Raw genomic sequence first — 14,008 nt, forward strand, 5'->3', positions numbered from 1 at the left:
GCAGAAGTCAGGGCCCATTTCTTTCCAAAGCAGTGTCCAGTCCATCTTGTTGACTTAGTTTCCCTCTTTGTTTGCTTCTTCCTGGCCCCACACATCTTCCCTTCCTGATTGCCCAGCGGTCCAGCTTCAAGAGGGTTAGACCAGCATGGGCTGGCTAATGTGTAACCCATAGTCTGCTGGTTAGAACACTTTGCCTAGAAGCAGGAGATCCAGGTTCAAATCATCCCTGGATGAAGAGGAACTAGAATCTGGATCTTCTGCTTCCTGGGCAAATGCCATAACAACTAGAATATAAAATGCTCGTGCTGCCCTCCTTCCCCACTTCAAGAAATGGAATCCAATATCTGCATAAGTGCCACTTAGTTGCATGAAGGTAAATAAGATTTGGCCCTTCCTGTTTTCAGATGTTGCTTCACATCTGCCAAAAAGTTTCCAAGGTTTTACATCTTCTGGAAAGCAAGGGGCAAAGTTTTGAGGCTACAGTCAAATTTCAGGTGAATGCCCTCCCCTCTCCCTCCCCACTCCCAGTTACAGGTTTAGGTAGAAATAATACAGATTTCAAATGGTTTTGTGCCTCTTTGATCCCAAGATAGACAGACTCCGCAGAATCAGTGTTTACTGATGCACGAGGTACTGAACACAGTGTTCCAGAGGAATCTGGCTCACTGTCTCAGGAAAGCTACTGTCATTTCAGGTTGGAAACTGAAATTTATATTGTGCAGGAAGGTCAGACATAATGAAATTTACTTCTGTTCCAAGACAGAGGGAAAAGCTAAATTTCTGAAATTTCTCGTTCAAACATTCTGACAAATTTCATTGGGGAACTATTGAAATATTTCCTTAGATAATGTTGAAACTTCTCACACAAGCATTACATATGACACAATATTAAATATATGTATACATTTAATATTAAAGTCAAATGAAATGCTTTAACAGTTTCAGAAAAAAGGAAAAAGCCAACTTTATTCATTTATTATAAACATGTCCCCATTCAAAGTTTGATTTAAACAAAACTGTATTTTCTAATGGAAAACTATTTTGTCAAAGTGTTCTGATCCTCACTACTTCCAGATTCCATATGAATGGCAGACTGAGAAGGGGAGCACACAATGGATCTGATTCCAGAAAAGAAATTAAGAATATGCTTAACTTTTAGCATGCCTTTCATCCACGTTGGCTGCAAAAGGGCATAAACTAAGCACAGATGAGCATGGTTTCCTGAACAGAGATAACTTCCTGAATTGTTATTTTAAACAGATTACTGCAACTGAATATATACTTTTCAAAGCTTAATTCAACATTTTCTTTGAGATTTTATTCTCCACTGTAAAACACAATGCACATCTTTCAGACTCTAGTGTTTTATATCTAGAAGGTCTGAAAGTCAGGATGTTATCATTTCAGATACGATGTAATGAAGAAAGCCAAACTGTACCGTGCAATCAAGCTTTTTTATCCCATGAAACTGACTTTGTATCATTCTCAGAGCATTCTCTTAAGCAGGAAAATGGTGATTCTCAAAAATTGAAAGTCCTTTCAGTCTCCTAGCCCCGGGAGAACTGGATACCTTCTCAGAAATGTCAAACTCAACAAGAGATAATCCTGGAGATTTGTCCTCCTGTTTATCTTTCAACACATGCATGTGTGGAGATTAGTGGCTGAGAATACCCGTGATGAAAATTCAAGGATGGAAAAATATTTGCATTTTTGTCATGGCCATTTGGTGACCTGCCATGAGCCAGACAAATCCTAACAAGTTCTAACACTTCCTAAGAGAATTTCTCTCTCTCATACTCTTATTCACAGTCCTGATTTTTTTATTCAAAAACTTGAAAACTCCACCTTCATCTCAGATAAAGCATAAAAGCACAACAGTTCCTATACTCGAACAGACAAATGGCTTGTCAAAATCCAGAACCCTGTGTACAGGGGTGGCTAGCACTGGGTGCTTCAGAGGAAGATATAAAATCCCACAACAGACAATAGCATGACTTTAGGGAACTTTCTTCTTTTCCAGACCTGAAGAAGGGCCTTGAAAAAAGGTATCTTTCTCAACTAAAATTAAAATGTAGCCAAAAAATCCCCACGTTTCTCCCATATTTCCTGGACAGCAAGACTCGAGTGTTCCTCATTGCAGTCAGTCAGTAGTTGGTTTGTGTCCTAAAACAGGAGTGTTTATGTCCCATATATATTTTAATCCTAGCAAATGTAACTACAGTACAGAAATTCTCATTCAAGGGACTGCTGCTGAGCCTTTGCTACAGTATTTTTCAGCCATGAGTTCTACGTGTCAGTTATGTGCAGTATAAGACAGCATTTCCATTTATCCTTTGACATTTATGAATTGTTCAGTTTGTTAGCCAAGTGTGGAGCCGCTTCCTTTTTCTACTGCTGACCATGGTTCTCTATAATATCCATCTGCTCTGGACTGCACAGCTCTTCTCTTGATTTCTTGGTAATCTGGGGAGTGAGAAGGGAGGAAGCAGCTTCCAACAGAGCGCTTCAGGCACAGCTATTCCTAAATCATCCCTGCCTGATGCTTGTCCAATCTCTTCTTGAAAAATTTCCTAGGATGGAGATTCCTCAACTTCCCTCAGCAGTCAATCCACTGCCTCACTGTTCTAACAATGAAGAAGTTTTTCCTGCTCTCCAATATAAACCTACTTTGCTGCAAATTCCAGCTATTGCTATAGATACTACTCTGTGCAGCAACGGAGAAACAGGTGTTCTCCCCCTTATTTATGGCAGCTCTTCAGATATTTCAAAACTGCTATCATGTCCCCTCTTAACTGTCTTTTCTGCAAGTTGAATATAAGTATTTCTTTCAACTGCTTTTCATACAGTTTTCTTCCAAGCCTTTTATTATTTTTGTCAACTGCCTCTGGGCCCTCTTCTGTACATCCTTTTTAAAATGTGGAGCCCCAAACTGCACAAAATACTCTTGAGGAGGCCTACCTAGTGCCAAGTAAAGACGTACTGTCACCTCCTGTGTCTAGAAAACATGACTTAAGTGGAAAGGTTAGAAGAACTGTGATTATTTAGTCTGAAAAGAGAAGATTGAAGGAGGATTTGATAACAGTCTTTAAATCTATGAAGAATGCTTATAAAGAAGATCATGATAGACTGTTCTCTGACTATGGGATAGGACATGAAGTAACTGTCCAAAATTGCAAGGGAAATTTAGTTTAGATATCAGGAAGAATTTTCTTACTGTGAGAGTGGTTTAGCACTAGACCAGATTACCTAGAGAGGTTATGGCATCTCCATCCTTGAAAGTGTTTAAGAACAGATTAGAAAAACAGTTAAGTGAGATGGTTTAGACATGGATGATTCTGCCTTAAGGAAGGGTTAGACTAAATGGAGCCATTGATTGTGACCTTTCTTATATAAAATTTGCATGAGCAAAGTATAATAATGTCTAACAATGCTGAGAGCCTCAGGAGGAAAAGATAGGAGCTGCCATAAACAAGGGGGAGAACACCTTTTTCTCCGTTGCTGCACAGAGTAGGATCCAAAGCAAGCAGCAAGTTAAATTATACTTGATATGTCTGTAAAAATATCCAGGGCAATTTTGAGCTTGATGTGCAAAGGTATTGTAGTGTGAAAGGGAGGTGATGTTCCCATTTATTTATATGGGGTAGAATTTTATTTTTCCTGTGTGTCTAAGTGGTCATGTACAAGATATTCTTGCCACTTACACACAGTTTGCTATTCTATTTCCGCTACACTGTGTCTGTGTAAGCTTGCACACGTACACTGAGCATGCACATTTAGCTATACACTGGCCAGGCAGGTGCATAACTGTATATGTGCACCCATTCTGGATGCATGTCTTTATCTCAGTCCCCAAAACACAGCCAGCCAAAAACCCATCACAAGCAGGTGTTAGCCTCTGGAGGAGGAGAGGATCCTCCATGGTTTAGCTTCAAATCCTAGGGGTTAGGGTACTCACTCATGAAGCCAAAGGCCTGGTTTCTAGGCCACCTTCATTTAGAGAGGGCTTGAAGCTGTCTTTCTCTGAATTGTAAACACAGTACTATATGCACAATGCATCACTCCACAGGTTAGACAGTTTCCACTTATGCATGCAGGACAGGCTCATGTCTAAAACAAACAACACTGGGGACAGCAATATGGGGCATTTTCTGTTTTATTTATGTATTAGATTTATTTTCTGCCCTCCCCAGAAAAGGCTTAGGGAGGCTTATAATAAAACCTAAGATAAATTATAAAAAACCCAAATATTAAAATAGAATAATATGTAATAAACAACAAATTCCCCAAACAGTGCCCCCCAAATTAGTCCCTCCTACTAAAAGCCTGCCCAGAAGAAAAGTCCTTGTAGGGGCCTGGATCAGATGATCTGTAAGGTCCCTTCCAGCCCCTAACAACTATGAAACTATGAAACACTTTCTGAAGATGTCCAGGATCAGGCTTCCAGTGAGAGGAAAGAAAAAAGCTTCAAACCAAAAGCTTTTCCAAACCAAACCAAACCAAAACAAACAAAAAACCCCAAAACATACTTTTGAGATTTTTCAGTGGAAAATGTATATCTCCTTCAGGAAAAGAAAAAACATACAACAATAACAATAAATATTTTCTAACCAACATTACTGAAAGCAGATACCTTCAGGAGAGATCTCCTCTGTCATCCTAACACACATCTTCCAAATAATGATTTTGTTTTCCTATGGACTTGAGAAAAAATGAGAAGGGGCATTGTCTTATATCCCAACTTCCACACAGAAGGAAGCACTGTGCCTCCTTCCCTTAACTTCCCAAGTGAATAAAAGGCTTTTGGAAGAATGGAGGACTGCAGTACGCAGTCTTACCTTTATTCTTATCTGTCCTCCATCACTGTCCTGCGGGGACCCTCACCAGCTGGAAAACTGCTCAGCTGTAGGCAGAAATGGCTCTGTGGGCAGCTGGCAGCAGAGACAAGGTGGCTTCCCTACCCCAGTTGCCCTTATTCCAATTCAGGGGAGAAGTTAAGGGTGCAGGAAACTGAAAGTGGAAGAACATGGAAACCAGAGAAACTGGAGAAAGATAAAAGGAATTTGGGAGAAAGGGAGAAGAGGCAAGGGGAATGTGAGGTCAATGCTAGGTCCCAAGGAGAGGGCAGAGGGACTGTGACAAGGAAAAAAGGGAAGCAAATGGGGAGCCGAGGCATGGGGAACTTGAGGGAGAAACAAGGAGCTGGGAAGTGGAAGTGTGAAGGGGGAAAGAGAAGCCAGAGGGAGGACAAGAGGTTCTTGTAAGAAAACCAAGAGAGACTGCAGCAGCCCATATCTGCAAAGCAGCTCCGTGCCTTATTCTGTGATCCCGTCAACTTCAAGACAAAATAACTCCCTTGGCTGTTATACAAGTGGAGAGAAGCAGTTTAGTATCTTGCAAAAGTGTGGATGCGTAAAGGGGGGCAATCAGAGTAAAGAGGACCAGCAGCTCTGCTTTTGTCTTCGTGCCATGGCTGTGAGGGTCTTTTCCAGGCTGGTCAGACTGCTGGTGTAACTTGCTGCCCCAAAAGAGATCCAAGGACAGGGTTCTCTATACACTTATGCTCAGGACACTCTTGGGAAATACTCGTAGGGTCTGGTGAAGAGATAACTGGACTGGAGAAATAGGGTATGAAGTTCTGATGGCAATCCACTGGCCAAGGAGGTGTGAATAAGAGGGAGGAATGAAAATTCATTACAGAGACATGAGGATTATAGCTAGGAATTATAATAATGGTAGTAGTATTGTCTACTTTTTGGTTGGGTCCTCTGGAAGCCCCAGGAAAAGATCGGGTACTCATTGTGCTATGTATTGTGCAGATATATAGCTAGAGTCCAACATTTATACTCCAAATAGATGAAACAGACATTGGCTGGGAATAGGATGAAACGGAGAAAAGGAAGTTTTAGGCTGGACTCCAGGGCTAGGGACAGAAATTACACAGAAACCAGTATAAGTGATCAGAAACTGGTTCAAATCTGTAACACAACAGAAGTTCAGTGCACTTAAACCGCTTTCAAAATGACTGAAACTAGTTTAAGATAAACTGGATGGATATAATATAAGACTTAACTGATTTAGGTTAAATTGGTTTATTGAACTTCTGTCCCAGATCCCCTCCAGATTCAAGTTAACTCACAGTCCTCTTGCATCCCAGGGTACTTTGCCTCAGTGGGCAGGCTAGCCTTGGCCCAAGCTGTCTGTTCCAGCCAAGCAGGGAGTTGTGCTCTAGTACCCCCGGCTTCTGGCATGAACTATGGCAGGCATGTGGCTGCATTTCCTGAATCTAAAGTGAATATCTGTTCACTTGCTTGGTTGTTCAATCTATGCATCTTAAATTAACCTGTGAAGACTGAATGATTCAGTTTTGGGCTTTTTGACTGTCTGTCAAAACGTCCTGACTTATGCCAGGACTAACTTCCTGACTGTGTGAGTTAACAGGCTATGGAGTTGCTCCCCTGGACAAAGTCAGAAACCCTAGCACTTGACATAACACTAGGGAGATCCACTGGACAAATCATCAGTGAAAACTTCTCTGGAGCCACATGTGCCACATGTGGCAACCACTCTGGGGCTGCACTGTACATGGCGGCCACTCCACTGCTCTGGGGCTGTGCTGCATGGGGCAGCCACTCTGGGACCCGCCACTGGATCCAGCAAAGTGCTGACATGCTGGAGTGGCTGCTGTATGTGGTACGGCCCCAAAGTAGGCACTATGTGCAGCGTGTGGGGCCATCTGATATGCCCAACATGCTACCTATGAATCAACTCCAAGACCCACAGAAAGCACTGGGGGCTGAATGATAGGGCACTGTGGGCTGGATATGACCCATGGGCCATATCTTTGACACCCATGCATTAGAGGTTATGTACCACACTGAGCTTCAGAAATAAGCATGAAGGAAGTACTGAATACAAGGGCTGTCAGTTTGCTAAGTAAAATGAGCAATTTAATGCTAAACTGGCTAGGGCAATGGAGACAAGCACCATGCTTGGAGTGGTTACAGAACATAAGAAAGGGGAGTCACAGTGCATATGAAAGAGCAGAGTGTAGCAGGAGACCTGCTCTCTCCATGACTGTGTGATAGAGTCCTGCCAGCCACAAAATGGTCCCAAATGGCCAGCTCTTATATGAGAATGCTAGAGGAACAAAGGAAGGCTCATTACATCTTCATTCCCATTGCGTGTCTGGGTAGGGGCAGGCCACAACCTGACCCAAAATGTTCAACATTTAGAAAGCAGGGACATTAATAACTCTCTGAGACTGTAATCACAAAGAGCTGTGATAGTAACAGTCTCTGTTGCTTTTTACGAACAGCTGCAAAAATAAGATACGTTGCTGGAAATTAGGTTTGAGTGTTTTCAAGTGCAGCATTTACATCCCTTTTCAAGCCCTTCACATCTCCCTAATCTGCACTTAAACCTCCATCCAGCTGGAATGGAACAGCAGGATGTACCAACAGGTACTTACAGCTGCATGCGATGGATAAGGGTATTTCCCTCCTACACCTGCAGTACCAGCTGCTGGGGATGAGCTAAAGGGAAAGTACTAACAGGAGGTTCTTATGTGAAACATGAAATAAATTTGTTGTTTCTGAAACCAAATTAATTCCATGTACGGGTCCTCACAACAAGTGGGTGTCCAAGTACACCCTGAATTTGCCCACTTCCTTTATAACATTGACACTGGCCAGTAGCATGTCTGTCATGACTTTGTAGTGTGTGCTCACAGAGCTGACACTGGTTTCCTGTATTGCTACCTTTCTCTGCCTTACCGTCCTGTTGCTCTAACTATGGGACCAGTCTCTTACTCTTCTGGAATTCAGAACTGCAACATCAGAAGATGGATATCCTCCCAGCAGCATCCTCCCAGCAGCATTTCGAGAACCCAGGTCTACCCAGTCTGCTCAAGTTGGGAGGCAAAGAAGTTTTATGCTAAAACTTCCCTGCTCAGTTTGCCACAACAAAGGAGTATGTTTGTCTTAAAAATATGCAATTATTTTAGACACTTTCTCAGCAACTGGATTTCTGATTTGCCTAACGGAGCAATGGCTATTGAAATCCACTGCTGTAAATTGCTGTCTTTGTTTCAGATTGATGTGTTTGCTAGCTCTGCTAATGCACAAGTGTTGGATTGGGCTGACTGCTGAGAAGGTGAAACCCTGTTGCAGACACGGCTGCTTCTACCTTGTCCCTGCACATCTGGCATCATGCCCTTGACTAGTATAGGGGTGCTATTGCCAACTGACATTGTACATTCTTTCCTCCCTCCCCTTTCTCCACCTCTGACCTCTTGTTGTGTGTTCCCCCCACAGAATGTGATTGCCATCCCGTGGGTGCAGCTGGCCAAACCTGTAATCAAACCACAGGTCAATGTCCCTGTAAAGATGGTGTGACTGGCATCACGTGCAATCGATGTGCCAAAGGCTACCAGCAAAGCCGATCTCCCATTGCCCCCTGCATAAGTATGTGGACCGCTCTTTTTGAAGTCTGTACTATAGTGGAATTAACCCATTAAAAATCAACCTCAGCTACTAAGGGTAGTGTTACAGGCTACCTTTAAACCATTCTAAAGGCACTTAAAACAGGAGCATCCATGGATTAAATGGTGGTAAGCTGTGCTAGATAGCCTCTAAGCATCTTAAAGTTACACCAGTTTGGGCAAGAGTTATCTCTGAAGTGTTCTACCTAGCTTGAGCTAGGTTATTGTTAGTCTACTCCATGGAGATAAAGTGACTAATTTGCAGTCACCCAGCATCCCATGATGCACAGCTCCCAGTCCCATTACCCCTGACAAACTTTCCACCCTCCCAAGCTCTATTGCCCATGGGGTTGTACTGGCCCCAAGCCAACACCCCACCTGTCCTCAGTGGGTATGATCCCAGCCCACATGGCACCACACCGCTGACTCCTCATGCAGGTGCCAGGCATGTGCCCCTCCACTCAGAGGGCTAAGCCTTTGCCCTACATCTGGGCAGCATTCCCCTACCCAAGAGAATTGGAGGTGAAGTGGGGGTACAGCCTCTCTCTCCAGCCTTTCACATTTTTGGGGAGGTAACCAGGAAGGGGCTTCCTAGCACTGCATGTGGTGAGAACATGGAGCCCAGAAAGGCATGCTTTCCCAAGCGCCACACTCTCAGTGCGCTTAAGCCCTGGGGTCTGGTCCCAGAGGAGGGATAGAGTCCTGGCTCTTGGCCATGCCCCTGCTCACCAGGCTCTCTAGTGCTAAGTCAAAGTTTTTCAGGTCAGGTTGCATTAAGCCTTAACCTGCAGCTGCTCTGAACCTGTTCTAACTTGAACACCACCAGCAGTTTTAGAATGGTTTAAAGATGACTTGTAACATCATCCTGAGATTATAACAGGTTGAGTGATTACTAACACTCATATGTTCCATTACTAGTGCTCAACTGAAAATACATTTGTGAAATTTGAATTAGACTGCATGTAATAGGTGTCTGTATGCCTACTACATATACATTTTACATGCATCTCATTTGCTAGACTGGCTAGGTTATGTGAGTGTCATCTAAAACCTATTTCATCTAAAGACTGAGTAGTTTAAATGATTCATTTTGCTTTGAAGACCTTTCCCTAGCTCATAGGGAGACATGGATATATATTTCTTTTGCAATGCTATCTTAATCCTGCTTGCTATGGTAAATTGCTATGATGTTTTTCCCTTCTTCCAGACCATGTTGCTTTGTATTGTCAAGGTTCTTCAGCTGAAACCAGCTAATTACCTGGGTTCATTATTATCAGTTGCTGTCATCATATATTGAATAGATCCCCAGGTATGCCCACCCAGATGGTTAAATGGGACCTTCCACTCACACAATCTAGCCAGAGATATGGGACATTTGACTTTTTTGTTTATCTTTTAACATTAGTTTGGGTTTTAAATACTGTTTCAGACAGCAGCAGCAAAACACACTAGGTTGCAGCTTCCAATATTTCTTGTCACAATGCCTTCCTTTCTAAAACTGTGTGCCCTCTTTTTATATCCCTATATAAACCAGCCCAGGGCAGATCGAAAACATCTGCACCAGTAGCCATGTCTCATTCTGTGTCTTTGTGAAATGCTAAATCTCCTTAACTGAACAGTTCCCTCTGCTGCCTGTTGTCTTTGCTGCTGCTGAATAGTTTTGTGCCTTCACATGATGTAGGTTGTCAATTTACTCTATCTCTACCTCCCTTAAAAAACCAAATGACAAAATCATGGCTGTAAGAAGCAAAACAAAATAAAACAATAAAAGTACAGCAGTTGGAGAAAGCAGTGGGGCTACCATTGCAGTAGAAGTAGCCTTTCTTGTATGTGCTAACTTCCTGGTGTAAAGAAAAAGAAAGAAAGATGAAGGTTGAAAGAATCAAGTCTTTGTCCAGGACCTAGTCTATTTCAGCACTGTCCATTCCCAATGTCTTTTTGAGATGAGGACTTTTTAAATATGGGTGATGCCCCCTTTCTACTGTTTGTTACTGAATAAAACATGTATTCCACGGTGGATTTTGTTCACTTGAGATTAATTCTTCCTCGTGATGCAATGGTGTGGTAAAAGCTATAACCAGATGCTTGTTTCCCAAGATGGCATAATCATGACATTCCGGTTGCTTTGCAACAAGTATGCACAAAGGTTTATCGCTAACAATCCAGACTGCCATGGTAAATCAGACGGTAAGTAGCTCCTTGCATCACTTGCCCTACGGTTCATGGCACTCAATACAGACAGACACAGAATTTCAGCATGCTCATACAGGCATAGGTTCAGCACTGCATGGATCATACTCATGCTCACAGAATCAGCCTACTAAGAAGTCAATCTGTTTCAGTGCCAGACTAAAAGAATAGTAGGCTTCCAGCTAGTGTCTGGATGTCTGATTGTAAATACTTCTTTTAATTTAAAGAACATGAAGGCACTCTCCTGTGGCAGGGATAACAAGAATTATGGATCTGAAAGACTTTTAAACACTTCCATGATTAATCCCACTAAAAACTTATTACTGATTCTTTACCATTGTAAAATATGTTAAGGAACCCAGATTTTGAGGGAACTACATTTTGAATACTTTCAGAACCTAGGGCTGGTTATAAAGTCCTGCTCCACTAGGCAATGACCAGTATTTTTATACATACACACATATATAATAACTGATGACATTTTGCCAGCTGAGTCTCAGTACCTGCTCACTCTACCTTTACAGTAATTGTAATGAGAAAAAATACTTCTAGCATAAGTAATAGAGCTGTGTGAAGCTTTGGTCCCTAATTTGACTCGGTGGAGATTTGACCTGATTCGGTGGCTGAACCTCCGAATCCGAATCGAATCAAGAGACCCTTTAATCTCTCCAAATCTAATTGGAACCCTCCGAGTTGAATCAGAGAGATTCAGAAAGATTCGGCAATTCGGACATAGACACAGCTTTAAATGTTATTTTGACATACCTCTAGGTAGGAGGGGCTCATGAACGCTGCGATGCTGGGGTGCATGGGGTGTCCCACAGGAGCGCGGGGGTGGGGGCTCCCCAGCTCACTTGGCAGCAGACCCAAAAGTGGAACAGAAGCACTTCCGGTCCACTTCCTGGTCCACCGGGGAGCACGGGGGGCACCTGGGGTTCCCCTATGGCTGATCCCTGAGCTGGGGTGGTGTAGGGGAGTGGGGAAGTACTTCTGGGTTTGCCACTGAGCACATGAAGGGCCCCTCACACTCCTGTGGGACGCTCCATGCACCCCAGCATCACAGCGTTCACAAGCCGTGCTGGTACCTCAAGGTACTTAGAAAAAACATTTAAAACTGTGTCTATGTCCGAATCGCTGATTCTCCAAATCAGCATCAAATCTTCAGAATTTGGATTCAGCCAGATCAAATCGGGGACAGGGATCCGAATCAACAAATCAAATCACTGTCCCTGATTTGGGCTGAATCCGAATTGAATAGGGCCTGCTTCACACACCCCTAATAAGTAGACGAGTACAATTTTGCCAGGGTAATATTGTTGAAACAAGGGTGTTTCAGAAAGTAATGGCAACTTCAAAATAAAAAATTGTGTATGCAGTGAGTGGGATGCTGCACAGCAGCGGGGAACACCCTGGGGGTCTTTAAGAAGAGGCTGGATGCCTACCTCGCTGGACTCATTTGAGTCCCGTTTCTCTTTTTGGGGTTTTTTGTTGTTCTCCTGCCCTGGCGGGGGGTCGGGCTAGAAGATCTACTAGGTCCCTTCCGACCCTTAATCTATGAATCTATGAAAACCCATTGTTTATGACTATGTAGAGAACTGGATATACAACAGTTTTATTTCAAAATTGCCATTACTTGCTGAAACACTTTCATATAATACAATAGATGTGTGCTGAATGTATAAAGCCAAAACTGTTAATATGGAGAAATCTGTTTACACACACACACACACACACACACACACACACACGCGCGCGCGCGCGCGCGTTCTCCTCACGGTTCTCTCTCTTTTTTTTCAACTAGTTCCACATTTGTATCCTTAAAAAAATGCCAATCAGCCTACTGTAAAATTTTAATGTAGTGCAATACCTATGAAGCATCCTTTCCAAGTCACAGACTCAGAGAGAGCAGGTATAGCATGATTAAGCCAAATTTCTGCACCTGTCCCACAGGAGTATGTTTAACTTTCTGATATCACTCTCTGATTTACCATTGCCTATAATTTTACCATCCCAAATCCTGGAGATTTCCATCTATGTAATTGCCCAGTCTGTGTGATAAACAACAATATACTCAGGGTATTGTTACATGTCTGCGCAGGCTACAGTAACAGAAATGACCGTGTCATAAATATACCCTTGAACCTAAACATTAGCAGTGTATAGTGTGGTTTTTATTTATTTCAAAAGGAGCCACACAAGTTCAGGGATAGCCAGATTTTAAGTCTTAATATATATTGTATTCTCCTCTGAGTAAATCCAGCTCTCATAGTCACATGACAGATTTTAACTGATATTCTGTATTCTCCTACATGGATTTCTAGTAATGTACAGAAATGTCAGAGCTTTGCTCTAAACAGAAAAGATTTCATTACAAGAGCTGTCCATGTGCCTTCAGACTCAATCATCTAATTTAAGTCAGGACCATTTACTGTACCTTATCTATAGTCCATCTTTGTGACAAATTCTCAGCTCCTATTTTATATCCACCTGGGCAATGCAAGCAGCAGCCTCTCTATCCCATAAGACTGCTTTTGGTTCTCCTATGTAACATTTTGCTGCCTCACTCTGACATACGTAAAACTGTGAGAGCAACTGCCACATAGGTGTAGTCAGTAAAACCAAGCATGACATACAGTCCCGTCTCACTGAAGTGTGATACAATGTTCTCCCTCATTTTTTTCATTTTTCTCTTTGCCCCCTGCACAGAGATTCCTGTTGCTCCACCCACCACTGCAGCTAGTAGCACGGAAGAGCCTGCAGGTACGTTGTCTTCTTTCTTTTTAACCCAGCCCAGGCTGCATTCATGGAAAACAGATTTTGTAAAAGGGGGGCAAGGAAGCAATTGCTTGGAAGGAATCATAAAATCATAGTTCTGGAAAGGACCTCAGTGATCATCTGGTCTAACCCCCTGTGGAAATTTAGGACAGATTATTCCCAAACCATTCCATATGTTTCTCCAGCTTCTTGAAATCCTCCAGCGAAGGAGATTCCACAACTTCTCTGAGCAGCTTGTTCCATTGTCCAACTGATCTGACAGCAGGGTTTTTTTCCCTGAGACTTAATCTAAATCTGCTTTGCTGCGGTTCAAACATTTAAGTGTCATTTAAGATAATCATCTAGACTGACAACCATTTTGGTGTAGAGGGGGCTGAAGTTGGATTTCCACATAGTCCTTTGGTTTTGTTAGGTATACTGGGATAAGCTAACACCAGTTAAAGCTCAGAACGTTTTTGCTCAGTCTTCATAATCTCTGTGTAGATGTTCAGAGAGGTAGACTTTTCTAGGGCTTTGCACCAGGTGAACACACAGATAAAACTAAGAGACTTTTTTGAGGGTCTG

At 42.7% G+C, this 14,008-nt stretch overlaps 1 protein-coding gene across 3 annotated transcripts in view; it reads left to right on the top strand.

Moving 5' to 3' along the window:
* Positions 1 to 14,008, top strand: part of NTN1 (netrin 1) — a 255,273-nt gene that overhangs the window by 168,387 nt on the left and 72,878 nt on the right. For 2 of the 3 annotated variants that reach the window (XM_019502100.1, XM_019502096.1), the window contains 2 exons: positions 8,313 to 8,462; positions 13,376 to 13,429. In XM_019502100.1, the coding sequence (XP_019357645.1) occupies positions 8,313 to 8,462; positions 13,376 to 13,429 (204 nt within the window). The remainder of the gene's footprint in view (positions 1 to 8,312; positions 8,463 to 13,375; positions 13,430 to 14,008) is intronic. The other variant, XM_019502106.1, reaches the window with a different exon arrangement.

Source organism: Gavialis gangeticus, unplaced genomic scaffold (assembly GCF_001723915.1).
Source record: "Gavialis gangeticus isolate Ggan-Ray unplaced genomic scaffold, GavGan_comp1, whole genome shotgun sequence".
Lineage (NCBI taxonomy): Eukaryota > Metazoa > Chordata > Crocodylia > Gavialidae > Gavialis > Gavialis gangeticus.